The sequence below is a fragment of the Zootoca vivipara genome, chromosome 7 (assembly GCF_965207765.1).
Source record: "Zootoca vivipara chromosome 7, rZooViv2.hap1.1, whole genome shotgun sequence".
In the NCBI taxonomy this organism is placed as follows: domain Eukaryota; kingdom Metazoa; phylum Chordata; class Lepidosauria; order Squamata; family Lacertidae; genus Zootoca; species Zootoca vivipara.
Genome location: NC_142590.1, coordinates 17247798 through 17275047, shown reverse-complemented (window position 1 = coordinate 17275047; position 27250 = coordinate 17247798). Strand labels below are relative to the sequence as shown.

General features: G+C 42.6%; 1 protein-coding gene across 5 annotated transcripts in view; it reads left to right on the top strand.

Moving 5' to 3' along the window:
- NTNG1 (netrin G1) overlaps positions 1-27250 on the top strand; it is a 214272-nt gene that overhangs the window by 81574 nt on the left and 105448 nt on the right. For all 5 annotated transcript variants that reach the window (XM_088673776.1, XM_088673775.1, XM_088673773.1 and 2 more), the window contains exon 3: positions 4397-5034. In XM_088673776.1, coding sequence (XP_088529902.1) covers positions 4397-5034 — 638 coding nt within the window. The remainder of the gene's footprint in view (positions 1-4396; positions 5035-27250) is intronic.

Below are 27250 nucleotides of genomic sequence, written 5' to 3'. Positions count from 1 at the left end.
ATTCAATTCCTTCCATAATCCCTTTTAAGCTAAGGGAGCAGGGGTTGACTGGAAGATCCTTTGTGCTTAATACAAGGAATAAACCGCCCAGTTTGGCATCAGCAAATGGGGGAAAAGAGGGGGGATTTTTTTGTGTGCAAAGAGGGCAGGAGCCTGGAGCAACAACAGCATGATATATTTGTGGGATGGGGATCAGTAGCACCTTCACCTTCAGGTTCAGGAGAACATAGCTGACTTCCATGGTAAGCTTGAAGTAGAAGGCATGCATGGTCAGACATAGAATTTAAGAGACATAGACTGTTGTGGACTTGTTTAAATGTGTGGAGTCAAGAGGTAGGGTTGCAGCTTAGAGGAGGAAAGGGACCTAATCATTGGCAAATTTCAACATGAAGTCATTATGAAGTAGCATCCTGCAGTCAGATCATTGGTGTTCATGCACTCCCTTAATATATATATATATATATATATATATATATATATATATATATATATATACACCTGAATACCTTTGAAAGTACTATAAATATTTCAACAAACCCCACATTCATGGGGGCCTTAAGTTATTGTTTGCTTCAAATTAATGGTTATAAAATAGGCAACCTTGCAGTTAAAATGCAAGACATCGGCAACTGCCAAAGACCGAAGGTCCAAAAATCAATGTACCAAGTAACTTTGGATTAGAGGGTCACCATGCCGAAAAGGTGGGGAACCACTGCTCTGGGGAACGGCAGGACAAGTTGATTTCCTTGAAATTTAGATGAATATAAATCTTGCAGCTTACCTGGTGACCGGGGAGAAGCCATTATTGGAGCCTGGGATCACACAGTGGGGATGATTGAAAAGCTCCAAAGCCCTAAGGTTAGGAGATAGGAAGAAATACGATAGTAATTACGCAGGGTGGAAAAGGGAAAGATTAATTATCTAGAGAATTATTCCCCTACCTAGATATGAAAAAAGAACTCACAGTAATTAGAATAGAAATTTCTTGCAATGAAAAAGATGGATCAGTGGTTAACCCTCTCAGTAACTGATATTCAATTCTCTGAAATATACAATGTTGTTTATGGAAATTTTGGCATCTTCTGGAAATGTTGGGTGGTATCCAACTAAGTCATCAGAGTAGATCCATTGCAATCAATGATTCCAACGGATCTACTTGTGAATATGACTTTCTTGGATACAACCTGTTGACCTCAAGACTTTAGGACAAGTCCTGGAAGAAATCTGTCAATGCTCCTTTTAAAATGTATACTTAGTTCTTTCCATGTCTCAGTCCAAAAATCCAAAGTCATTAAATTATTATCAAGAACTACCATACAACATTCAAATTTTATTTGTTGGACTCAAACACCCTTAAACACCTGCATAAGTAAACCCTGTTCTGATTAGTAATGCAGGGTAATAAACTCTGTAAGCAAGTCAAGCTCATATTTTGCAGGTGGGAAATCCTAGGAGCAGCACTTGTAAAGGATCAGCACTTGTAAAGGACCAGGTAAAGGATCAGACTCCTATGCAAGATTCCTATAGCACATGTGCAGGAAACTGGCCTTGGGGCCTTCCTGCCTGCAGGACTTGGGACCTTCTCCTCCCCTCCCATTCTGCAGTAGGTTGTCATGTTTGAAGGGCTATCAAAGGACAGACCTTTCTATTTGAAGGAATCCTCTAGGGTGGTCCTGTTTCAACACTAAGAACAGAAAACATCAAGGTCATTGAAGTTGCTCATCAACAGTTATCAGTACCTGGATAGTAAACTGACAGCAAACAAGTCTTCTCCACAATGCTGGTATATCCTGTACTTCTTTTTAAATTGTAATAAGTATTTCTTAATTTGCATCTATATATATTATTAGCACATGCAAATTTTATACAAAGCAGACGACCTCCTTTGTCCTCTTTTCTGGCAGTGCACAAGAGGCAACCCACTATTTTGCAGGCAAGGAAGCCGTTGTTAATTGGTCGTCGTCATCCCCCCCCCCCCCAGCTCTCAGTGTGAGTACAGAAGGACTGGCAAAAATGCTTCTGGGCTAGTAACCTCTATGGTCTTATTTGCCAGGCTGTTTTCCCCTTCCAACTGATTCCAAAGGATAAGCTTTTTCACCATCGTCGTCTTCAACTATTTTCATGCCTTGCTTTTAATGGCCCAGGTAACAGGTTTGTCCAGGGCAGGTAGATATGTGTGCAGTCCTTCTTATGCTTGATTTTGCAACAGCCAGTGGATCTTATGGGCCAATAAAAACTTGCCCATATGATGGCACAAAGTCATCTCACCCCCTCTCTATAGCAGTAAGACCATGGTAAGCAGAGCAGTCTCTGTGCTCTCCTTGCCTCTAATAGGGTCAGTATTTAGCTGCAACAGCACTTATCATAGATTTGAGCTGCCAGAAGCTGAACTGATATACAGATGATTTAAGAGACACGATTTAGCCCATTGTGATGCTCTTGGAGTAGCATTTTTCGAGCCACCCCAGCTTCCAAACAAGATAGCCTTTTGGAGCAAAAGGCAAAGGTGGCAGCTCTCGAGTTAATGCATCGAAAGGTCAAGAGGAGAATAATTCACTTTCACCTTGCCACGGCGGGAAAGCGGCAGTAAAAGCTGCCCGCTTATTGGCAAGGTTATATATAAACGTGCAGTTCATATCTCCAGCCACCACCTCAGGAGCAGTCCAGTTACAGAGTTGATGTCATCGCCCACCTCCCCAATCAAGTGGTGCTGGATTATCTTGCCCTGATAAATTGGAGCCAGCATCTACTGGAGGGCAGGAGGGAGAGAGAGAAGGAGAGGGAGAGAGAAATAAGTCTTACATGAAGTACTCTGCTAGATTGTAAGTAATAAGGTAGCAGATGTCCGGATCAAGCCCCTGAGCTTGTAGTCTGCGGCACAACAAAATGATTTGTGGTGTGCAGTGTAAAGGTCTTTAAAGGAAGACATCACCAAACAGGCACACAGTTAAGCATGACATATTTGAGGCCAAGGGACAAAAGGAATCCAAAATGCCACAGTGGGTATTTCTAAAAAGAATCGAGAGTTGTTGAGCTGCTAGGCACTTGTTCGTTGTTCTTTTTTGGGGGGGGGGAGGTTGAGTTGATTACCAGCAACTCATCCAGGGTAGATAAACAATTTTGTTCCGTAAGGCTAACACTAAAATTTGCTAACCACATAACTGTGGAGGAAAGCTTTATTTAAGAAAAAGACAATGGTCCTCGAGTTTTTAAGCGCAATTTCATTATTGGGCGTACATTGGTTGGGTCACTACTGCAGGAATTCAAAAGAGCGTCATTTGTGGCTGAGCATTTTGTTTTCGTACCAAACATCTGTGTTTCAATCCCTGACATCTCCAGGTAAGGTTGAGAAAGACCCTTGTCTGAAACCCTGGAGAACTGCTGCCAGTCAGTATAATGAATCAGTAAGGACAGCTTCTTATATTTCTCAGGTGTTTTTACATCTAAAATCCATCGTACTAGAACAGATGGCACATGTTTGCCACTCCAGTCATCACTAGTCACTGATTAGTTCGATTAGCCAGCTAACATATCCAGCATCTGCATATATAACACTGAGCAGGCATCAGTTGGTTGTTTATGTCAATAAACATCTATAATACAGTGGTACCTCAGGTTACGAACTTAATTCGTTCCGGAGGTCCATTCTTAACCCGAAACCGTTCTTAACCTGAGTTGCGCCTTCACTAATGGGGCCTCCCACTGCCACCGCACAATTTCCGCTCTCATCCTGGGACAAAGTTTGCAGCCCAAGGTACCTACTTCCTGGTTAGCGGAGTTTGTAACCCGAAGTGTTTGTAACCCGAGGTATCACTGTACGCAAAGAATGTAAGCTCCTGAACACCCACATGGTTTCTGATACACTGAGGGCCAGACTACATCAGATGTGGGAGATCTGTGAGCTAATCTCCCCCAACTGTTTGATTTCTTACTAAAAAGCAACTGCAGGAGCCCCCAGATTTGCTGCAGGGATGTTAGTCGTTTCCTCCAAAGCCATTTTCCCAATCCACTCCCCCATACTGTTTCCCGACCCACCCACTGCTGTGGAGAAGAACTTTACACCGAGAAAATGGTGGGCATCAGAGACTGTGTTAAGTGCACACCCTCCCGCTCCTGCTCTAATGAAAACCAGGGTCCCTGCAGTTGCAGCAAGTCATAGATACTGTGTGTAGTTTTTCTTGGGTGGGTTAAATAATGATTAACGGTTATTTCGCTTTATAGTGAAGAGACTCTCCAAAGATCTAAACCTCCCATGCCTATGGAATGCAACCTTTTGCCAATTATTTGGAAGTTGAATTAAACCAATAGCTATAACCTGTGAAACTGACTACACTCTCAAAATCATTTCATCCAAGCGACCATCCTTCTTACATTTGTTTTTCCCCCTTCTTTCCAGGGAAATCCCTACATGTGCAATGAGTGTGATGCAGCCATTGATGAACTGGCGCATCCGCCTGAACTGATGTTTGATGCTGAAGGAAGGTATCCCTCCACCTATTGGCAGTCTACCACTTGGAAGGGTTACCCCGAGCCTCTCCTTGTGAACATCACCCTGTACTGGAACAAAACCATCGAGCTAACGGACAACATAGTCATCACCTTCGAATCTGGCCGCCCAGACCTAATGATCCTGGAGAAGTCCCTCGACTATGGTCGGACGTGGCAGCCGTATCAGTATTATGCTACAGATTGTTTAAATGCTTTCAACATGGAACCAAAATCAGTGAGGGATTTGTCCCAACAAACAGTCCTAGAAATCATTTGCACAGAAGAATATTCTATGGGGTACATGGCAAACAGTAAAATCCTCCACTTTGAGATTAAGGACAGATTTGCTTTTTTTGCTGGGCCTCGGCTCCATAATATGGCTTCTCTCTATGGGCAGCTCGACACAACCAAGAACCTAAGAGATTTCTTTACGGTCACAGACTTAAGGATAAGACTGCTCAGGCCAGCAACAGGGGAAATATATATGGATCCACAGCACTTGACACGCTACTTTTATGCAATCTCAGACATAAAAGTAATTGGAAGGTAAGCAAAATAAACAAATGCATTTTCATTTGCTTTTTAAACACTGTGCGTGATGGCAAGCTTCCATCTTTCCTCCCCTTTCTAAAGACGATAGCAATTTCCACTGGAATTTGAATTGTTAGCCGTGTTGTGAAAATTCTTTGCACATCTACATGGTTGCAACTTGGTAATTTGTAAAGCTAGGTTTCAACTTCAGTTAGGGAGCCTGTGCCCCCACCCCACCCACCACCATGTTGTTGGACTCTCAGCTCCCATCAGCCCCAGCTAGCATGGTCAATGGTTAGGGATGATGGGAGCTGGGAACAAATAATATCTGAACAGCCACAGATTTCTCATCCCTGGGTTAGACCAGCCAGCACACTATCATTCTGAAGACTTGCGTTTTGATTTGGGTTTCTGCAGAAATTTTGCTTGGCAAGCACCAGTTGCTTGGTTTACAACTGGATTTTCTCTTTAAGTTGGTTAACACCTTTCCGTTTATGAGGTGACCACATCAGGTTTGCTGTTTTCTTGCTCCCTGGACACAAGCTTGGAATTCACTCCTTCCAGTGCCACTAGTATCTAGCTTTTCTCAAATATTTGAAGGAATGGAGAGAGATGTTTTCTGTAGAGGTAACAGGTTTACCATTTCCCCCCACCATATAGATGGAAGGGGAGAACTCTTGCACTTATAAGAGAAACATGCAGTCTCCAGTGAAAGTGAGGAATAGAAAAGTTTAAATGGTTTCCCAATGACAACACTCCCCTTGATGGGAATGACATGACATGACTTACTATGCAGCAAGGTGACAGATTTTGGCCACCACTGAGAGAACAGTCTAGGGTCTAACCTACTCTGTTTATGTGTATTTGTGTCAATGAGGCATGGACAGGGGAATTCCCTGGAGGATTAGACCGCATATTAATTCATGAGAGGGAGTAGAACCTTTCAGATTATGCCAGTGTTAGGCTACTCTAGTGCTTCTTTTAGCTATGTTTGAAGAGATGTCTAAACATTTTAATGTGATGTTGGAATGGCTCAGGCTCATACAGAATTGTTAGATTTGAAAGAATATATGAAAGGTGACAAAGTGGTCAGAAGAGGGACTGCTGCCAGTCATCCCAGTCAGAGGCTCATGACACTAGCACAACTACCAGTGTCATAGAAGCAACCACTGTGTTTCTAAGTGTGTGGGTAAAGATGGTGAACCACACTTGACCAACATCTCCAAAATGGAGAATTCAGTGCCAGGGAAATGTGATTTCCTTATAGTGGATTCTCTTTGTTTCTAGAATCTAGCAAGTGCTCAGCAATAGTTTGACTCCCTCCCCTCCTCTCCTTACCATCTGGAAAGTATATTGGCCATACTGATAATCTGTTAACTTTTGGTACTCTCTTTTTGCTGCTATAGAACTTCATTTTCATTCAAGCTTAAAATATCAGGGGGAAATGCTCAAATACCTGGAAATTTGTTGTGCCAGGGACAAACAAATCCAAGTGTGGGTGGTTTTCTAAGTAAATGTTCATAAGAATAGGGCTCAGGTAGCACAGTATGGCTAGTGTGCAATTGCTCAGAATTACCTGTAAATGTGACTAAACTCATGCAATGGCAGGCCAGTGTTAGGAAAACATTTTGCCTTGTCTCAGACCTAGCCTTCATTTATCACCATAAGGAGAGAGCTGACATCTATTCATGCTAATCCTCGTCATAGTAAATATCTGGAAGCAATATTACTGTTCTGATTTCTCAACTGCTCCCCGCTCCCCACTGGCACAGAATGATCAAACTTCTTAAAAATCTCAGTGAAGTGCTCATTATATAGTGCAGGAGCACTATGGAAAACACTGGTTCATTCCCATGGTGCTGATCCCACAATAATGATCTACCCATTTAGCCCCACCTACATGGGTATAGGCCTTTAAATAATAAAACTGTATTGTGGGATGAACTTCCAAAAAAGTGCTTCTCGGGAACGGTGTAAAAAAGCAGGGATAGGGAACCTGTGGCCCTCCAGTTGTGGTTGGACTGTCAACTGCCATCATCCCTGCCTGTTGACCACGCTGACAGGTCTGATGGAAGCTGAAGGCCATTGGCAGGGACACAGGTTTGACACCACTGGTGAAATAAATGACTAAAGTGTTCTGTGTAACTAGTTGTGTGTAGATAATGAACATGTAATATGGGACCCAGGTGGCGCTGTGGGTTAAACCACTGAGCCTAGGGCAGGCATCCCCAAACTTCGGCCCTCCAGATGTTTTGGACTACAATTCCCATCTTCCCTGACCACTGGTCCTGTTAGCTAGGGATCATGGGAGTTGTAGGCCAAAACATCTGGAGGGCCGTAGTTTGGGGATGCCTGGCCTAGGGCTTGCTGATCAGAAGGTCGGCGGTTCGAATCCCTGTGACGGGGTGAGCTCCTGTTGCTTGGTCCCAGCTCCTGCCAACCTAGCAGTTCGAAAGCACGTCAAAATGCAAGTAGATAAATAGGAACCGCTACAGCGGGAAGGTAAACGGCGTTTCCATGTGCTGCTCTGGTTCGCCAGAAGCGGCTTTGTCATGCTGGCCACATGACCTGGAAGCTGTACGCCGGCTCCCTTGGCCAATAATGCAAGATGAGCGCGCAACCCCACAGTTGGTCATGACTGGACCTAATGGTCAGGGGTCCCTTTACCTTTAATGAACATGTACTGTGACCCTGGTGAGAAGAAAGCATTGTGTATTCTCATTAGATGCATGAGAAGGAAGGATTGACCTCATCCAAACTGTGCAGTGCTCCTGGATTTCATGTGTGCCGGTTCCGTATCCTGCACTGCTCATGTCCAGTACTCTGACTCTCACCTTGGGAACCATGTCCATACACCCAGTTGTTAGAGGCAGATATCCATTCAGCAAATCTTCATCAGTCTCCTTTGCTGAGTCTTGTTATCACTTGTAATTTTCCTTTCATTTTAAAAATAGAGTGGATTCTCAATCATTTTTAATCTCGAAAAAAGGCCTTAATGCAGTATATTGATAGCTGAATATACACAACCATCCAAAAACTGGCTGGACGTGACAAAGGCAGTGTCCAGTAAGTGCAGTTATCAGCAATCAATAATTGATTTTATGATCATTCTCCAAACTCCTGTTCAGTCTTTATACATGACTTCATAATCTTATGGCCCACTCCTAAGCACTGGTGCTTTTGCTAACAGTGAGGAAAGGAACACAGAGTGCCAAGAGCCTAGTTCTACTGCATGGTTGGTAGCCTTTTAACAGTGCATATACCAAACCCAGCACACACATAATATCATCTAGCAGTCTTAGTACACCAGAGGTTGCCTTCTGTACCCATTGCAGAGGTACTGTGTAAGAACAGCTGCCAGAGGTGATATGGGCAAGGGATCCGCTTATCAATAGTGCCTGGAAAACCTCTTTGCCCGAGATCATATTTGACCATCAATGGTAGGGCAGGTGGCCAAGGCTTGGCCAAAATGGCCTCATGGCCCAAATAGAGAACCCTAGTAGGTTTGATTAGGGCTAAGGGTTGGAGTTTCCCTACTGCTGCCTCATTGCTTCCTTCTGTGACATAGTTTGTGACCAACAGAACCTTCCAAACTGATGCAACACTGCATGCCCTCAGCCGGTGCTTGGTTTGGAGGTTTGTCCTGTCAGGCAGTTAGAGCCTGCTTGTAGACAAGATGCTGCTCCCAATGTAGTGTCAGAAGCTACTTCCTGTGCTTCTGTGGTCACAGCTCTTCCCAGAGATTAAGCTTGGATGATTTTTCTTGTCCTAAGTGTAACATGGACAGGAGTGCCTGGCGTGCTCTGGTCCATGGGGTCACGAAGAGTCAGACATGACTAAACGACTAAACAACAACAAGTGTAACAAAAGCTTGCTTGATTTTTAGATGTTAACACACAGTGCTATTTTTCTAGAAAAAGAGGTGCCTGAACTCACCACGAACATCTCCATTGTTCTCTTACAATGGCAATGGAGCCACCTGAGAGGTGCCGGAACTGAGTTCTGGTGAGTTCCGGCTGAAAAGGCCCTGTTAACACCACAGTCTTGGTTTAGTGAAATAAATTCAGTTCAGTACAAATGTCTGCTTATCTTTTTATCACTTAGCATATAAAGAAAACATACGGCAGGCAGCAAGTCAGGCCGGAACCTATCCACAGCTTCACAAAGAAATTGTGTTCTTAATGAGAAGAAATAATTCAGATTTGGGGCGGGGAGGGAATAGCTGGTGTCACAGTTTGTTTTCCTCGTGCCCTTTCTCTAACATGCATTAGCAGTTATTAATTTGAAATGTCACAACACTGGTAAAATGCCATTGGATTTGTAATTGTTATTTAAATGCACAGCTATTGTTTGGGCGGTGAATGGTAATGTTATTTAGAGATCTCTCTTTTATACCCGTTGGAGGAGCAATATCCCTTCATTCATATTGTATGTTTTGCTCACTCTCTTCCTGGCAAAGGGGTTCAACCACCGGATATTTTAAGGTAAATATTTGGATTCAAATAGGAGAATTGTTTTAGGGTTCAGCAAGGCCACAAACAAATTTACAGCACAGTTTTATCTCTTCCTGGGCGTACGGAAGTTTGAATGGCACCCTCCCACCAACATGAATCTGACCAAAATGCAGGAGGCAGTGGACGACAGGAGTGCCTGGCCTGCTCTGGTCCATGGGGTCATGAAGAGTCGGACATGACTAAACAATACATACACAAACAAGAGAAATAATCACTCTCCACTCCCATTGCTTGAAGACACTCCCGTACTCCTGCTGCAAAGGGTTGTTTCCTAATAATAATTAGGAGTCAAACAAGAGAGAATGAAAGAGAGGAAGCCTATTGCAAGGGAATTAAAATAAAAAGCCTTCTGAAAGACATCTTTTTTATTTTTTTTAAAAAAACCCTCTCAATAATCCCATAGCAAATTGGCTCTAAAAATTAAGTGTGACAGTTCAGAGAATTAATCTAATGGTGTTGCTTGTTGGCTAAATCCATCAGTAATCGGACACACACATTACAAAGGGGTTATCTTCTATGTAATCCTATCCTAGCAGATTAAATTCATGTGAATTTTTTGCTCAACCAGTGCTGATAAAGCACCTCTTGCAGAGTTTCTTCTCTTGCAACTCATCTGGATCCTTGCCTCCCTTTCACTGATAAGAGCTTAATCTATTCCCCCCATAAGTAGCGAAAGGATGGCTTTTGCTCCTGGTTGCTCTCACCGCTTCAAAAGAAGAGCCAGCTGTGATGCCTCTGCCATTCCTCATGAAAGATGGCAAGCTTTATATTTCACCTGGATGACTGCTAGAAGATGCTACTCTGGAGATCTGGGGGTTTCCTTCTGACTCCTACCCACAAACGTACCTGGATAAATCCTCTCCGGTTCTTTTAGGGCTTGTGTACACAATCAATTAGCCTCAGATAACAAAACCGCTACCTCACAAGTCAAAATGTGCAGGTCAAAAATTTAGAATGAGGAGTGGAGAACACAAAAAGTTAAAACCTGTTACCACAGAAGTCTTTCATCAGAAACTCTGGAGCAGGAAAACATAGCCATCTCCACTGACCCAGCTCTGTTGCCCTGGCATTTGGGGTGTGTGGGGGTGGAGGTGGCATCTCGCAGGAATGGGGAGCCTGGCACGTATGTGTAGGCACTTTCTGTGGTCACACAGTGTTAAGAGAGTAGGTCAAACTACACGTTTCCTTAAATGTGTGATCTAATTAGTGTGTTGTTGTCTTTAATAACAGGCATTACAGTTGATTGGGACCTTTGTGATTGTGAAAGTGGGTTGACCCTTTCCCCCATGCCACAGTCCCACAAGAAACCATCATTGCTCCCCAACTTTGAATTGCTGCAGGGTGCCAAGGACAGGTTCCTTCCTACAGCAAATATTAGTTTATGGGGGAAGGTTTTTCACTGAGACTCCCACCCCGTGGCTGCAGTTTAAAAATAACAAGAGATTCATGAAAATGAATCGTGAATTTAATTTAACATGTAACTTGGCCACAGGTTTGCTTGGATGCTGTGCTGCCAGGTTGTTAGAGCCTGGCTCTGCCACTGGCTGTGGAGGTGATCATATCCCAGAAGGGCTGGAGCTGGCACCCTGTATCCCCATGGCTGATAGGAAGAGGATTGAGATGCAAGGCAACTGTGAACTTTCCTGTGGGTCTTGCCCACTTGATTGCAGAGCTTCCTAAAGGGCTGTTAGTTTTGCATTGAGAATCTGCTGTTGGATAACACTGGCACTGCTGACTGACTTGGGGATGGGAGATGAGACAAGCAGACACATCAGAGCATCTTAAAAGAGAAGAATTACCAGAACCATCACAGCTTTATTGTTCCTGCTTTGGGTGACTTAATACGAGCTTGACCACTCGAGCCCTAACAGACATATAATCCTTTGTTTTTTCTTAACTTCAACTTCCTACTGTCATTTAGTGCTGCACTAACCATGCCAACCTAGCAGTTCGAAAGCACGTCAAAGTGCAGGTAGATAAATAGGTACCGCTCTGGCGGGAAGGTAAACAGCGTTTCCGTGTGCTGCTCTGGTTCGCCAGAAGCGGCTTTGTCATGCTGGCCACATGACCTGGAAGCTGTACGCCGGCTCCCTCGGCCAATAACGCGAGATGAGCGCCGCAACCCCAGGTCATGACTGGACCTAATGGTCAGGGATACCTTTACCTTTAACCATGGTTAAGCCCATCTGAATATACAAACTAATTTGAAGTGGATCTGTACCTGCACAAAACAAACCATAGTTAGGAGAGTTTTGCTGCTAATCTCATTTCAAGGTGATGGATTGAACTCTTTGATGTCCCTCTATTCATGTCCAAATGCAAGATTTGCCTTGGTGAGATGTATTATGGGTTTCTTGTACATTTGGGATCTTAAGCAGGTTTAAAGAAACAAATCATACTTATCGCTATCCAAGGTACTGTTGGGTATGTAGAGATGGCTGGAGGTCCAATTCAATTAAAAGGAACCCCTAACTGATAATGCCCTGGCGGAAAGGAAAAGTGGCTGTGGTGCCAAATAGAAACCCAAGAGTAAAAACCAAATGTGCAGATGGAAAGAGCTCAATACTCTATATATGGGGAAACATCAATTGACTTAAGTAGATTTGAAATTCAACTGCATTCCATATTTGCAAAACAGTTCAAAGAAGGAGGCCCAATAATAATCAAACAATCCAGGAACAAAATAGATACCGATAATTTGAAAATTATGCTATTTGCTTCCACTGGCCTTTGAAGATGTAGAAAGGAGGGAGAAAGGAGGTGATTTTGATATGAAAGCTACTGCATTCAGTATAAGAGCGGTTACACAAAATCTTTTCTGGTGCATTAAAGCTGGGAAACCTACCCATTTAATATATAAGTTGTTTTCTTATCCAGCTGCATTTTGCTGTGAAATGAGTCTAATGCATATTGCATTGAGGACGAAACCCTGTGTTCTCATGATAAACACTTCAGTTCTTCCATTACAAGTTGTTTATTCAACTTCCATTTGCTACCTTTCATTGTGTGTTTATTAAGAAAATGTGTAAAACAAAACAAAACAAAAAAGACAAAATGTGGCTGTTAGCAATTTCAGCAACCCTATTGTGCTGCTATTATTCAGGAAACCTAATAATCCACATAAACTAATTCTGACTTATGGACGGCCTGCTTCACTAAATCAAGGCGATTTTCTCGGGTGGATAACAGGCAAGTTCAGTGTGCCAGTACCTTAATTAAAGTGAGTCTCTCTTCATCTTGATCTCATTTTAATTTACAGAGTAATACTACAATAATATCACTAATGGAAGGTACATTAAAGGGCATCAAGTAGTATTAAGTGTACTAAATTATGGCACTTGTGTTAATTAACTTCTGGAGCAAGATGGTCCTAATGGCTGAAAAAGGTCCACTAATGCATAAATAAAGTCTGGCTGAGTGAGAATAGAAATGGAAGGAAGACAGGAAAGGGCTTCTTTCACTCTGTCCACTGCCGACTGTAGAGAGAATTTTAAAAGCTAGACAATGTGAATAAACTGCAAGAAAGCTTTTCCTATTGAACTGTTTGATGAAAAGGCAATTTTACAGCCCCTGAATGACTCTGATTAATGGAAAAGTTTGCTCCAGAAATTTGATTGTAAGGCAGCATGTGGAAAATTCTAGCTAAGGGCTCCATCAGAAGACATCCAAGTGCCCCCACAAGTTACTATTGTGACTGAAAACATAACCATCTGGTTCAGATGTAATGCTAAACTATCATTTTGTGTTATGAACAGGAGCTTTGTGCTCATGTCTTCCCCCTCCCCTCTGTGGCCATTCAGAAGAGCTCAGAAACTTTCACTTATGTTTTCAATGAATCACACTGTATTATTTCATTTAAGTGGCTCATCTTATCTGTGGCTATTAAGGGAAACAAGCCAGGATGCAGAAACAAGCCAAAGGTTTCACACTGACTCGTTTTCCTAAACTAAAGTCAGCTCTGAGCATAGTTTATCTGGGTTCAGGTTTAGGCTGTACCCATGCTATGGCATTTATATGTACATGAGTGGCTGTTTCTGTGCACTCATTTGTGCACCTGGAAGGACAGATCCTGAAGCTGAGGCTGCAATACTTTGGCCACCTCATGAGAAGAGAAGACTCCCTGGAAAAGACCCTGATGTTGGGAAAGATGGAGGGCACAAGGAGAAGGGGACGACAGAGGACGAGATGGTTGGACAGTGTTCTCGAAGCCACCAACGTGAGTTTGACCAAACTGTGGGAAGCAGTGGAAGACAGGAGTACCTGGCTTGCTCTGTTCCATGGGGTCACGAAGAGTCAGACATGACTAAACGACTAAACAACAGCCTCATGTGAGCACTTTCATGTTTATGCCTCTTCAAACTATCTTGCAATTTCCCATCTCTATTTGAAATGCATCTATAAGCTGCATTAATTTTCTTTCACAAGATTTCTGAACCAAAGTACAGTTGAGAGGACTTGGCAAAGATTCAGTCTGTGCATTTTGCCATTGTGCCTGAATGTGCACATTCTATTGCTATGTTGGTTTCCCCCCTAAAAACATGGAGTTGGATCTAGGCAAAAAGTGCAATTCTATGCATTTCTACTCAGGAGTAAAAACAAAATAAAAAAATTCCTTCCAGTACCACCTTAGAGACCAGCTAAGGTTGTCATTAGTATGAGCTTTCGTGTGCATGCAAACTTCTTCAGATACACTGAAACAGAAGTCACCAACCCTTCTATATAGTGAGAGGGTGGGGAGGGATATTACTCAGAAGAGTGGTGGGAATGGGTGATTGGTCTGTTAATGACTGCAATTGGTCTTACAGGAAAAAGCAAGGGGTGAGATGGCTAAAAATGTATAATGAGATAAGAATCCAATGTCTCTATTCAGACCAGATCTCTCCATGGTTTTAAGTTTAGTAAAGGTAAAGGGACCCCTGACCGTTAGGTCCAGTCATGGATGACTCTGGGGTTGCAATGCTCCTCTCGCTTTACTGGCCGAGGGAGCCGGTGTACAGCTTCTGGGTCATGTGGCCAGCATGACTAAGCCACTTCTGGCGAACCACAGCAGCGCACAGAAACACCGTTTACCTTCCCGCTGGAGTGGGACCTATTTATCTACTTGCACTTTGATGTGCTTTCGAACTGCTAGGTTGGCAGGAGCAGGGACCAAGCAACGGGAGCTCACCCCGTCGTGGGGATTCAAACCGCCGACCTTCTGATCGGCAAGCCCTAAGCTCTGTTTAAGTTTGGTAATACTGTAAGTTGCAATTCAGCAACTTCTCTTTCCAGTCTATTTCTGAAATTCTTTTGTAATAAAACAGCTACTTTGAGATCTTGTACAGAATGTCCTGGGAGATTGAAGTGTTCTCCTACTGGTTTCTCTGTCTTGTGATTCCTGATGTCAGATTTATGTCCATTTATCCTTTGGCGTAGGGTTCGGCCTGTTTGTCCAATATAGAGAGCTGAAGGGCACTGTTGGCATTTGAAGGCATACACAATGTTAGAAGATGAGCAATTAAATAGTCCTGAGATGGTATGTTTGATGTTGTTGGGGCCAGTAATGGTGTTGTCTGGGAGTGTGTGGCAGCAAAGGTGGCATCCGGGTTTATTGCAGGCTCTGGTACCAGTGTCCATGTTAAGTCTGGTGGTTGTATTATTGTGGGTGATGAGTTGTTTAAGATTGGGTGGCTGTCTGTAGGCAATGAAAGGTCTTCCTCCCAGAGCTTGAGAAAGAGAACTGTCATTGTCTAGGAGAGGTCGTAGATCTCTGATGATGTGTTGAACTGTTTTAACTTGGGAGCTGTATGTGATTACTAGTGGTGTTCTGTTATTTTCTTTTTGGGGTCTGTCTTGCAGCAAGTTCTCTCTGGGTATCAGTCTGGCTCTGTTGATCTGTTGTTTAACTTCATTGGGTGGATATTTTAGTTCTAAAAAGGTTTGCAGAGGTATTCCTGAAAATGCTCCATAATTTCCTTAACCATATCCTAAGCTACAGAATGAGAAAATAAGTAGCTACTGACATTTTCAGGCAGATTACTGAATGGTGAGCATTTAGTCACAGTAAAATTGTAGGCATGCTGAGTGAAGGGGGCGGGAAGAGAATGGTAAACTATGAGCCCCTCCCCTTGGGGGTAACTAATTCAGATTCTGAGGTGGATTAAATTTAAATGTGAGGGACAAAAACAGAGCTGCTGTTATTGCTGGGACATAGTCGCAAAGCCCTGGGGCTCAAATACGGAAGATTCCAGCAGAGGGAAGAGCATAAAAATAAAATGAAAGACTTAATGGTATGTATTGCAAAGGGACTCAAATATATTTTAGAATATATAGTGCTTTAGAATAAAGCACTAGTTCTTGTATTGAAGATCTGAGCAAATGGTCCCTGGATTTTATCTTGGCAATCCTTTCTGAGCTCAGAGGAGCAGAAGTCATCCACAGCAATCGAAGTTTCATCATCTGATCCTTAAATACCTGAATTCTCCCAAGTTAACTGCATAGCAAAATGATATAATGATAGAAACAACATTGCCTGATAATTGGGTTTGAATATTATGCAGTGCAGAGGAACAAGAAGCACAAGTGGTTCATTTGTTCCCTGTGGGGGTTCGGCCTTCCCCTTTCCACTTGATGCTGCTGCCACTGCAGATCCAGTTCTGGGTGCCTTCCCTTTACCATCCCATGTCATGCCAGCTCCACTGGAGACCCTGAGGCTGACAGGCCGCTATTTCCAGGTGCCTTTCTCTTCCTGCTCTTTATGCTAATCAGTGGTGTTGGTGGTAGCAGCTTCTGAGAGAAGGAAGGCGGACAGTGGCACTGGCCAGTGTGCAGATCTGGATTCCAGGAGCAGGAGCCCAATGCTGGCAGGTGTAAGAGGTAGTGGAGATGGGGAGAGGGCTGCTGCAACCTGTCCTGTCAAACCCTCTGCAACTTGCCTGGGCTATCCATCCACTGCCTCTCATCGCAGTGTAGCTTGCAGCAGCACCTGCCTGCCACAAAGCAAACTTCAGTGTGACAACACACTTGCATTTTTATTATATAGTAAGAAATAATAATAATAAGGGACCCAGGTGGCGCTGTGGTTAAACCACTGAGCCTAGGGCTTGCTGATCAGAAGGTCGGCGGTTCGAATCCCTGTGACGGGGTGAGCTCCCGTTGCTTGGTCCCAGCTCCTGCCAACCTAGCAGTTCGAAAGCACGTCAAAATGCAAGTAGATAAATAGGAACCGCTACAGCGGGAAGGTAAACGGCGTTTCCGTGTGTTGCTCTGGTTTGCCAGAAGCGGCTTTGTCATGCTGGCCACATGACCTGGAAGCTATACGCCGGCTCCCTCGGCCAATAATGCGAGATGAGCGCGCAACCCCAGAGTCGGTCACGACTGGACCTAATGGTCAGGGGTCCTTTACCTTTAAGAAATAATAATAATAATAATAATAATAATAATAATAATAATAATAATACCTTAGGAAGAGAATAACAGATGATAGCACACTGCCCTGGGATGTATTATAGAGAGGGACCAACATGCCCTTGAACAATATGGGCGTGCCCATTGAAATGCCATTTGATTGTACATTATTAAGTATTATTAAAAAGGTTCACAGGACCCCAGGAGGGGGGAGATCAGCAGCCAGTAGCCATATGTTCTCTACGCTGGTGTAAGTTTTGGTAGTGCTCCCTGCCAGCAAGGCGTTCTACACCAGTTTGAAGGTCTTATGTGCATATCGATGCAGACACACTTCACATTGCTGCCAATTGCATAGCCTTTAGGGGGAAAGAGTCACGATCTTGCACCACTCCCTACAATGTGTGAATACCACTACTATTAATAGTGCTGGTGATTCTCGTAACAACATAATGTTAATAAGCAGCAACATAATGTTAATAAGGCATTGCAGTAGTTGGACTAGATGACCCTTAGGGCCCCTTCCAACTCTGCAATTCTATGATTCTATGATAAAGAGCTGGTCTAATTTCATGTTTATCAAAAGTATTTAGCTAGACTTATAGTGCAGTGCTAAAGTCTCCTAATAACGTTTATTTACAGCACCTGCGGTTTCTTTTTTACAAAAATAGTTGCATGAGCTTATCACATTCCTTTGGGAATTTTGCCACTGTTTGGAGTGACTGCATCTAACAATTCTTCCAATTAAATTCCAAACTTCATTAAGAGAATGGGTGAGGGGAGCTTATGTACTTATGATCTTGTCAGTTTATTCACAATTCCCCTGTGCTGGTAGAAAATATTTTTATAGCTGCTGCATTATGTCATTAAAGAAAAGGAGTGCTCGTCTTTTCTAAACACTTCAAAAGCTTTTAAAGGAAACATCATGAATGAAAATAAATGAAATCAGTTCAACATGCATTAGCCGAGTTTAGCAGCATTTGAGTAAGAGTTTAGCAGCATTTGAGTAAACTGCTCCGGATTTCCTTGGGTTACTGCCTGTGGTCAAGCAGGTTGTTTATGCATTGTAACCTAATTTGAATTTCAAAAGGTTCAAATAGTATTGTCATTTTAGCAGCTGTTCCATGCAAGCATGAAAGGTTGCAACCTGAGAAAGTTTGGATTTGGGTTTTACTCCATTGTAAGTAGAGCCATCAACTGAATTGAGTTTCTAGCTGATTAACCACCTGTCTTTTAACCATACCCTTCAGCACCCCACAAATGAAACAGAGACAAGCCCGTGCATGAGTGCAAAGGACAAGAGTCCAACCATCCAGTGATGTGTTTGGACAATGGTAGGGTCCATAGAATCTAGACTTAAATGTACCACAATGCAATATTGTGGGGCAACTTCACTTGAACTCATTCAGGGCTTACTTGTGAGTAGCCAGACAAATGAATATGCTCTTAAATTGCTAACAGATTGCTCCTGAAAATAAAAAGAACGAAACTATCCATAGACTAGAAGTTGCATGAAATGCCTGTAGAATGCATACATAGACTATATTGCATATATAATAGTTGAAAAAATGGTCTCATTTTACAGATAAGAAATACTGAGGAAGAACAGAGACTGAGAAGCCCTAGATTAGCTGTTGAATCCACTTTAGATAGTTTTTAAGCAGAATTTGTTTGTTTGTTTGTTTGTTTGTTTGTTTGTTTGTTTATGAGACTTGCTAGTTGCTTGTTACCAAAAGGTCTCACTTTGGCAGCTTACTAATAACAAGCAATATCACCCCAGTCTTATCAAAAGGCTGGAAACCAAAAAGATGTCAATGAAGGCACCAGACAAACCTTGCTGGAGAGCCTACTCTGCAGTTAGGAAGCCACAACTGAGAAGATCCTAGTCCTTTCTAAGAATGTACAGATTGTTCTCCCTCACCCTTCAGCAACTGAAGCCATCCTCCATCCATACACTTTGACTTTTGACCTCTGCCTTAAAGCCCCAGAACCTTTCTCTTTAAAATATCAGACACTTATCCCACCTCCACTGCTGAGAAACAACTCACTCCCAATTCCCCACGCACTTTGTCTTCAGCAACATTTCAGAAAAAAATTGTCCTCCTACCCAGAAAATCTTTCCTAATATTCTTGCAATAGGTGATTTTTCTGTGTGCTTCCTCACCATTCTTTTATTTAAAAATAAATAAGTGAAATGCCTCTAAACCTAACATTAATTTGTAATTAGATTCATTGCCATATTTCATCACCAGACTGCATTATATACAATAGGCAAAACACACTGATGTTTACACCTACAGAAATGAAACCAGAACTTGAATGCAATACCATCAAGGGGCCCCTGCAAGATAACTCCAACATATACTCTCCAACACCTTGAAACCAAAATCCAGGACGCCATCTTCCCAGGCGCCGTCTCCGCCTTATTTCATTGCAAGAGCATGGCCATTTTGATTGCTGCGACCTCACACAATTTTGTGCTGCAGCTCCCCCTCCCCAAAAAATGCTTTTGGGGGGCACAGCTCCCCAAAACACACATTTTGGGGCACTGCACAAGATTGCAGCCCTGAAAAAACAACACTTTTTTGGAGGGTGGGAATCACAGTCCCAGTCGGTTGCCAGGCAGCAGTACTGTAGACCAACTGAAGTTTCTGAGACACCTTCAAAAGCAGCCCCATGGACAATGCATTTTAGTATTTTAAGATGAGTATTACCAGAGCTTGGGTAACAGAGGTCAAGCTGTCCTTTGACCGGGAGAGGACACAGCTAGCTCATCAGCCTTAGCTGGTGAAATATGCTTCATCCACTAATGCCATTTGGGCAATGGACTCATTAGGTGATCTTGGACATGCCATTGTTCTGCCTTAGCCGGTTCTTACAATATTTCAGTGTTCCCAGACAGGAACACCCAAAATACAAAATACACCGTGCACAATAAATACAAAGGACACATTGTTTAGACCATTCATCTTTAATTTTGCATATTGACTGGAATTAATTAGACAATTCTTTGGCTACAGGCTTCTAGCCATAATTATAAAGCGTTTCAAGCATGTAAAAGCTTTTGTTTTCTATTCGGAGTAGGTCACTATGCTCTTCAGAGCAATATAGTAAAGCTATTAGAGTATAACAATTTTGAAGCTCAAGGATGAGCTAAATGGATCCCCTTGTGATCATAGGCATTACACTTCTAAGTATAGGTACTGGATGAATAACAGGATATGTATCACATCCGTGCTGTGCTTCAGTATTTCTAGAGGCATCTGCCTGACTACTGTTGGAAAAAACAATGCTGGACTGCATGAAGTTGTTTTTATGAACATAATCTGAAATGCAAACATAGAAAATGCTGTTTGGAGCAACCCCAAATATGAGCTACTATATCAGTGATAGGGAACTTATTCCACCCCAAGGGCCACATTTCCTTATGGGCAACTTTCTGGGGACTGTATGCCAGTAGTAAAGCAAAATTGGGTAAAGGGGTGTAGGTGACTCTTACCTTTTGTACGGAATGTTGACTATATTTCAGCCATGCAAAAGCCAGAGGTTTACACACACACACACAGGGCCGGCTCTATGGGTAGGCTGGGTGGTGTGGGGTGCCAGGGTGCCAGGCTGGCAGAGGGACGCAGCGCAGCGCGCCAATCTCCGCACCACGGCGCCCGGGCGCCCGACATGCTTGAGACGGCCCACACATATCTAGCCTTCATCCAGACATTATTACATTCAAGAACACATTCCAGCCAGGCAAAAGTACTCAAGGAGGGTGCAGAACAGGTCTGGGGAGAGGTATGGTCTGAGGATAGAGGGTGTGGTTTTATTAGTGTCCTGAGGGTCAGCCTGGAGAGTTATATTTTATTCAAGGTCCTGAGGTTCCTACCCCTATTCTAAATGTTTCAGTTCCCCTTATAGATCAATTGTCCTTAGTACAGGCATAGGCAAACTCAACCTTCCAGATGTTTTGGGACTACAACTCCCATCATCCCAGTGGTCAGGGATGATGGGAATTGTAGTCTCAAAACATCTGGAGGGCCGAGTTTGCCTATGCCTGCCCTAGTAACTACAACCCCAAGCCTTGAGGAAAGGGTCTGTTGGGAGTGGTGTTTATTCAGTTCACATTTAAAGCCAAATTTATCAAATTTGCACTTTCTGAAACAATGTGAGAAATGAAACACAACCATCCTTCAAAATTCACACTTATCTGAATTTTGCAGTGCACTTCTCCCAACCAACCAATGTTTACAAAAATGTATTTATTAGCTGAAAGTTTGCATAAAAATAAAGTAGTGAAAATAGCATAACATGCATTACTTTATGAGAAATTGCTTGCCAAAATGTGTGCATTGGTCAAAGCTGCGTACAAAAATATTTTTATTAGGAGGAATTCACATTAAAATGATGAATAAATTTCTTGAGGATTTTTTAAAAAGAAAATCTGCAAATTGCTGCAGAAATGTGGAAAACTTAATTTAAGACTGGAAAAATAAGAAACAGAGAAAACCAAAATTGACAGATCCATCCCTACTCAGGAATTCCTCATGGCATGTCACCATGTCCAAAACTGCCACAGTGGTTCTGGATGTGGAAAAGGCTTTTAATTGAATAGAGTGGCTTTATTTACCAGTGATATTAAAAAGAAAAATTATTATGAATGTGGAATGTAATTCTTTTCAAATTGAATCATCAATATATACACTTCCCAGAGTAAGGGTAATTACTAATGGACACGTTTCTAATATTCTCAGCCTCTCCTTCTGAATAGAATCACTAATGATAGCTGTATAGAGATTATTGGAATCTCTATTGAGTAACAGGAATTTAATATTTATTTGTACACAGAGATGTAGCCCTTATATCACCTGTACCTGAAAATGCTTTCAGTTTGGTATAATGCAGTAATCATAAATGGCAAAGAGTGATTAATAATCAATTAAACTTCTGATCTCAATTACCACTGTATTGATTGGGAAGGTAGCTTTAATTAAATAAACCTATTACCTTGGTTGTTGTTTTAAACTTCCTCAGAAATATTAATTTGAGATCTTGGAATAATGGTAAGGAATTAGCTACCATACACTAAATAGAGGATCAGGACTACCTGTTATCAGACTATATTACCTTGTGTCAAGATTTGTAGCAGTATCTGACCAGCTGACCTAGATAAAAGTATAAAGTTTCCACTTCTTATTTTACTGTCATTTAAAAATGGAAGGAATAAAGGGCAAGATTATAATCTAAGAGTCAATAACATTTTGTTAGCATAGTAAAAAGGAAAAGTCAACCTACCCATTACCTCTTATCACAACTAACATCAGTATTCTATAATACTGAGTTTTCTCCTCTGGAATTGCTGAGAATTATCTCATTGTAATATCTGTCTCAATTATTTCAACTTATGTATCTGTTGAAAGATAAAAAAAATTATTTATTTTTCATGGAGTTTTAGAAAGGAAGGAAGCAGGCCATTGCATTTTTAGTACTCCCCACCCCCTTAGCAAATTATAAATGCCTGATCCATAGTCCGTTCGACTTCCAAAACGTAAATTATAAATGCCTGATCCATAGTCTGTTCGACTTCCAAAATGTTCGGACGTTCGACTTCCAAATAACATTCACAAACTGGAACACTCACCTCCGGGTTTGCGGCGTTCGGGAGCCAAAACGTCCTAGTACCAAGGCGTTCGGGATCCAAGGTTCCTGTACGGAGGAATGCTCCCCATTGTTATTGGGCAGCAACAGCATTATATTCTGTATGTCTCTCTAATTTTGTTATGCCATACCCCCATGGCAGCCATATTGTGTTGTGCCACACAAAAATAAAGGCAGCCATTTTGTGACTGGCACCCACTTCACTTTCTCAAAATTTACATTGTGCTTACTGGTCCAAAAAGATTGGTGACCTCTGGTCTATATAAACAGATGCTATGTATGTAGGCACGCTTCAGTAATTTGATTTTGTATACTGACCTGAGTTTACCTGATCCACACCTCCTGGATTAAAGTGCATATTATGCACTGGATTTCACACATTCTGAAAGTTTTGATCCAGTTCTCATCTAAAACAAGTATCAAAACTTTTTTGATGCATATTTTGAGAGAAGACATAAACGTGTTGTTTTGAGGTAGACATATTTAAAAATACATATTCTGAGAGTAAATAGCTTTGAAATATTTAATATGCTCTCCAGCACATAAGAATACTACTACTACTACTACTTACCTATCCTTCACCCTAATGTCCCACGGTGGGTTACAATATTAAAAACAGTTTAAAACAACTTGCAATATATAGGCTCCTAATTGCAGCCATGACACTATGGTAGTGGTGTAGTGGAGATAGGGGGAGGGGGAGTTGTGGTTCAAATTTAATTGCTTTCACAATATGCAAAAAGATACAGATTTGGATACCACGAGGATATGTACCCTGAGATGTGCACTTTCACACTCGAGTAGTTATTTGCCCCTGACTGCTTTTGAGTTGCTCAGCAACATGTAGTGCATAAATCATTACAAAATGTGTTAAATGCAAATGGTTGCTAATAGGGTAACCATCTGTTTGATGCTGCGAACTTTATGGAAGGAGGTAGTGAGCATTTCCTTTAGTAAAACACGGGGAAAGTTCTGCAATTATCTGAAGGGAGGAGGAGGGCAAGCCCAGCAACAAATCACCCACCTGGATTACTGTCTGCAGCAGCAACTTCTATCCTTTCCATTTTCCCATCAATTTCCACAGAGGTAATTTGGCACGGTGGCATGATCTTGACTTCAAGACCATATCCTGGGCTGCAGCAATCTAGGCCACCATAGCTTCTTGCAGCTTAATCATTAAAACTCAAGCCATATTTGTTGCCTTTGAATAGTTCATTAAGGAACAGGCTGGCCTATCCTCCCCAGGGCATCTTTTCATCCACAAATATAATCGGACTCTCTTATCCTGCTTTACCAGCAGCCTCATACCCCATGGAAAAAAATGGATAATATTTTGTAAGTGATACATCAGTGACATTTTCCTGCCCGATAATGTATTGCAGTAGACTCCATCAGTGTGCACTTTCCATCTCGTAATCTCTCCTGCAGTATTACTATTAAAGATCTCTCTTTTTGCAAGGAAGGGGGAAATCGATTCTCTTGCCCCAGACATACATTAGTGGATGCTGTCACATACCTTCCTAATGAACATTGCTAGGCAGACTTGTGAGTGACAAGGTAATGCATTAGGAAATTACCAGTGGGACACATGAAGGGCTGGATAATCCAGTTGCTTGAGCTAAATACCACAGTAGCCAAGCTATACAGGAGAAGCTGTAAACTACCAGCACCATTATCTGTTGCAAGGGCAGCTAATTGTTGGTCCATGGACTGCACCAACTCCCTGCACTAATTTTGTCTATCTCTTTCCCCTACACAAACATAACTCTCCTATTTACCAGATTGAAAGTGGGGTCTGCTGCTTTTTGTTTATAAAGCACTTCTTCCTTTGGGAAGTGAGGTTGCTTTGGATTGCAAGGCATCAGGACTAAACACGGGACTCTCATAGCAGGAGTCCAGAGCCCGTACTTGCTGGACCACTGTAGCAGCTTGCCATACGAGTGAGCTGCTGGCTTTCATTCTCATGAGCATCACCACCACCACTGCAGCTGGTGGTGCTGTGGCTTCCAGTTTAGGAGAGATCAGGAGACATGAGAGACCAGTAGGGTTCTACCCACTGCTGCAAAGCTGCCAAGGCTAGTTTGCGCATCTTACCCTCAAGTGCATACTGAGCTGCCTTCCCCTCACATTGTGGCTTAACTTCCAGCTTGTTTCTGAGAGCCAGTGTGGTGTAGTGGTTAAGTCTGTGGACTAAACTTAAGACCCTGTGGACTGTCCTTCTGAAAATTGGCTGCCAAGTCACTTCCTCTATTCCCAATAAACCTTTCAGTTTATTCCAGAATCTCCTGAACCAAGCTTGTGTTATGCAGCCCTACATAGAGCACATTGGACATTCCTGGAAGTGAGGAGAGTGTGGAGTGCAGTGTCCAAGAGGAGCTGTAGCTAGTGAACCAGCCATAGCTGGAAATGTACACTCTAGTGATCAAGGCTAATTGAGCCTCCAGTGGCAATGTTGGATCCAGGAGCTACCACAAGCTGTGGATCTCTTCCTTCCAGGGAACTGCAGTCCTGTCCGGAATAGCCTTTCTCTCCATCTCCAGACTTGAGAACACCTATTGTCTGTTTTGGATTCTGCTTAAGTTTATTGACCCACGTGCAGTGCTTGGCTGTGTCCAAGCACCATTTGCTTGTGAACCACTCCTTGGTATTATTAGACTGTGCATGTATCAGATCAGAAGCTACTGTTGACCCTCCTACCTCCCTGAACAAATTGAACAATAAGTCCCTTCCCTGTACTGGAACTGCAGAAACTTGGAGGTGTGAGGGGCATTAAGTGCATATCCCCTGCAGAGAATTACAAGTATGTATGTGGTCTTTTGTATTGTGTGTTTAAAAAGGAGAGTGGGGTGGAGAGAAAGGAAGAGGGTGTCTTAAACCTGCCTTCTCTTGTCATCTTACACAAAGCAACTTGCTCACTGAGAGTACGGTACAAATCTTGACAACTTCTTTCTGATTTAGAAGGAAACCAGGGATGTTCAGACCGGGTGGCTGCATGAATGAGGCACATGGAACCTGTCGGGGATGTGGGGAGAGTCCTTTGACTAGTACTTTGGCACTTGAAAGGAACAACAGCTTCAGCTTTGAATCTGTTAAGTTGTGCTCAAAATTAGATCTAACCATCAGTCTTGACCTTGAGTCTGAGAAAACTATGAAGCAGGCATGGGGATGATTAAAATAAGACTAGTCCTATTTAATTCTACTACCGTACTTTTGTTGAACACAAGAACTGCTCCAGTTCCCAGAACACTTTTTAATGTGAGTTGCTGGTGACAGGACAGCAGCAGGGCTGTTGATTGTTTCTGACTTTTATATCTGACGAATCCAATTTGATTCATTTTTGCTGTTTAGCAATCTAGGGCAATACAGGTACAGAGATTTTGAAAGTATGATATGCGGATGCCATGAGAGGCATATTGATAATTGCCACTCCTTTCCTCTTCTCTCTTGGTGAAGTCACTTGAGAGAAACGGGGCTGGTTTGCATATGCTCATGTATCTCAGTGGAAGTACTCAGACTCCACAGTAAAAGCCCTTTCGTATCATGTGATGCTCACTCAAACACAATGCTTCTCAATGGAATCCCATTCACACTTTGAGCTAAGAAAGCAAATGCTGCACGTGCAGTTGTGAACTGCCCTTCATTGTGTTCACTTCCTGCAGGTTGCTTTATAGACAAGTACATCACTCGGTTTCTTATCAGGTGATGGCTGCAGTCATCATGCATGTGTCTGAGCCTGCTAAGCTGTACAGTGTATTGGGACTAAGAGGGCATTTGAGTTATCACACTGAATGATGCACTTGGGATGATAGTATGCAGCAACTGCACCCCTTTGCTGTTTCTTCAAAGCCCTGAAAGGTGATGTCACTAGGGTGCTTGTCTCGTTTGGTATACTTGGCTGTGCAACTCCGCCTGAACACATACTTCCCCATATTTCATTTCAATGTAGATTTTCTTATTCTGCTCATGGAAGTGTTGTACTACCTTCTTCCCAAAAATTTCTGGGTTCTTCAAATGCTGACCGCTTCTACTGTGTCATGCTCAAATTTATTTAGTGAGAATCCCCAAGATTAGGTTACCTTAAACTTGGGAGGAGCTCGCACAGGAGTGTTAAATAGAGTCTCCATGTGATAGGAAGACTCCAGCTGATTGTATTAGCTGCTGATTCTTTCAGCTGCTGCAACCGCATGCAGAGAACCCCTTGGCGTCGTCTCTTACTGTCATTGCTTGCTCTCTCCACTTCTGGCAGCACCCAGCTGCTTCTCTTAGTTGCAGAAAAGAACAAAAAATGCACTGCATGGAATCCCCTGCATGACTAAGTTTTCCTTGTTCTTTTGATGGCGCTAGAAGAAGCCAACTGTTGCTAGAGACTGAGTAGGCTGCAAACTCGGAGAGAGATGGAAGAGTTCTCTTTGTAGGTTGTTAGAGCTGATATCTGCTACAACTGTTTGGCGGCTCCTCGCTGTGTGTGAACTCTGGGGCTCCTGTGTCAGCCAGGTCTTGGGTTTTTTTATTCCATGCCTCTGTTATCATGAAGTCATCTCCTCCAAATTCTTAAACAGTGGGTTGCAATCAGGGAAGAACCTGATGAATACATGCTAGGGTAGTTTTTGATAGAGCAAAATCCTACTTTCTGATACTTTTCCAGTTATGCCAGTAATGCTGAATGCAATCATGATAGATAGGAA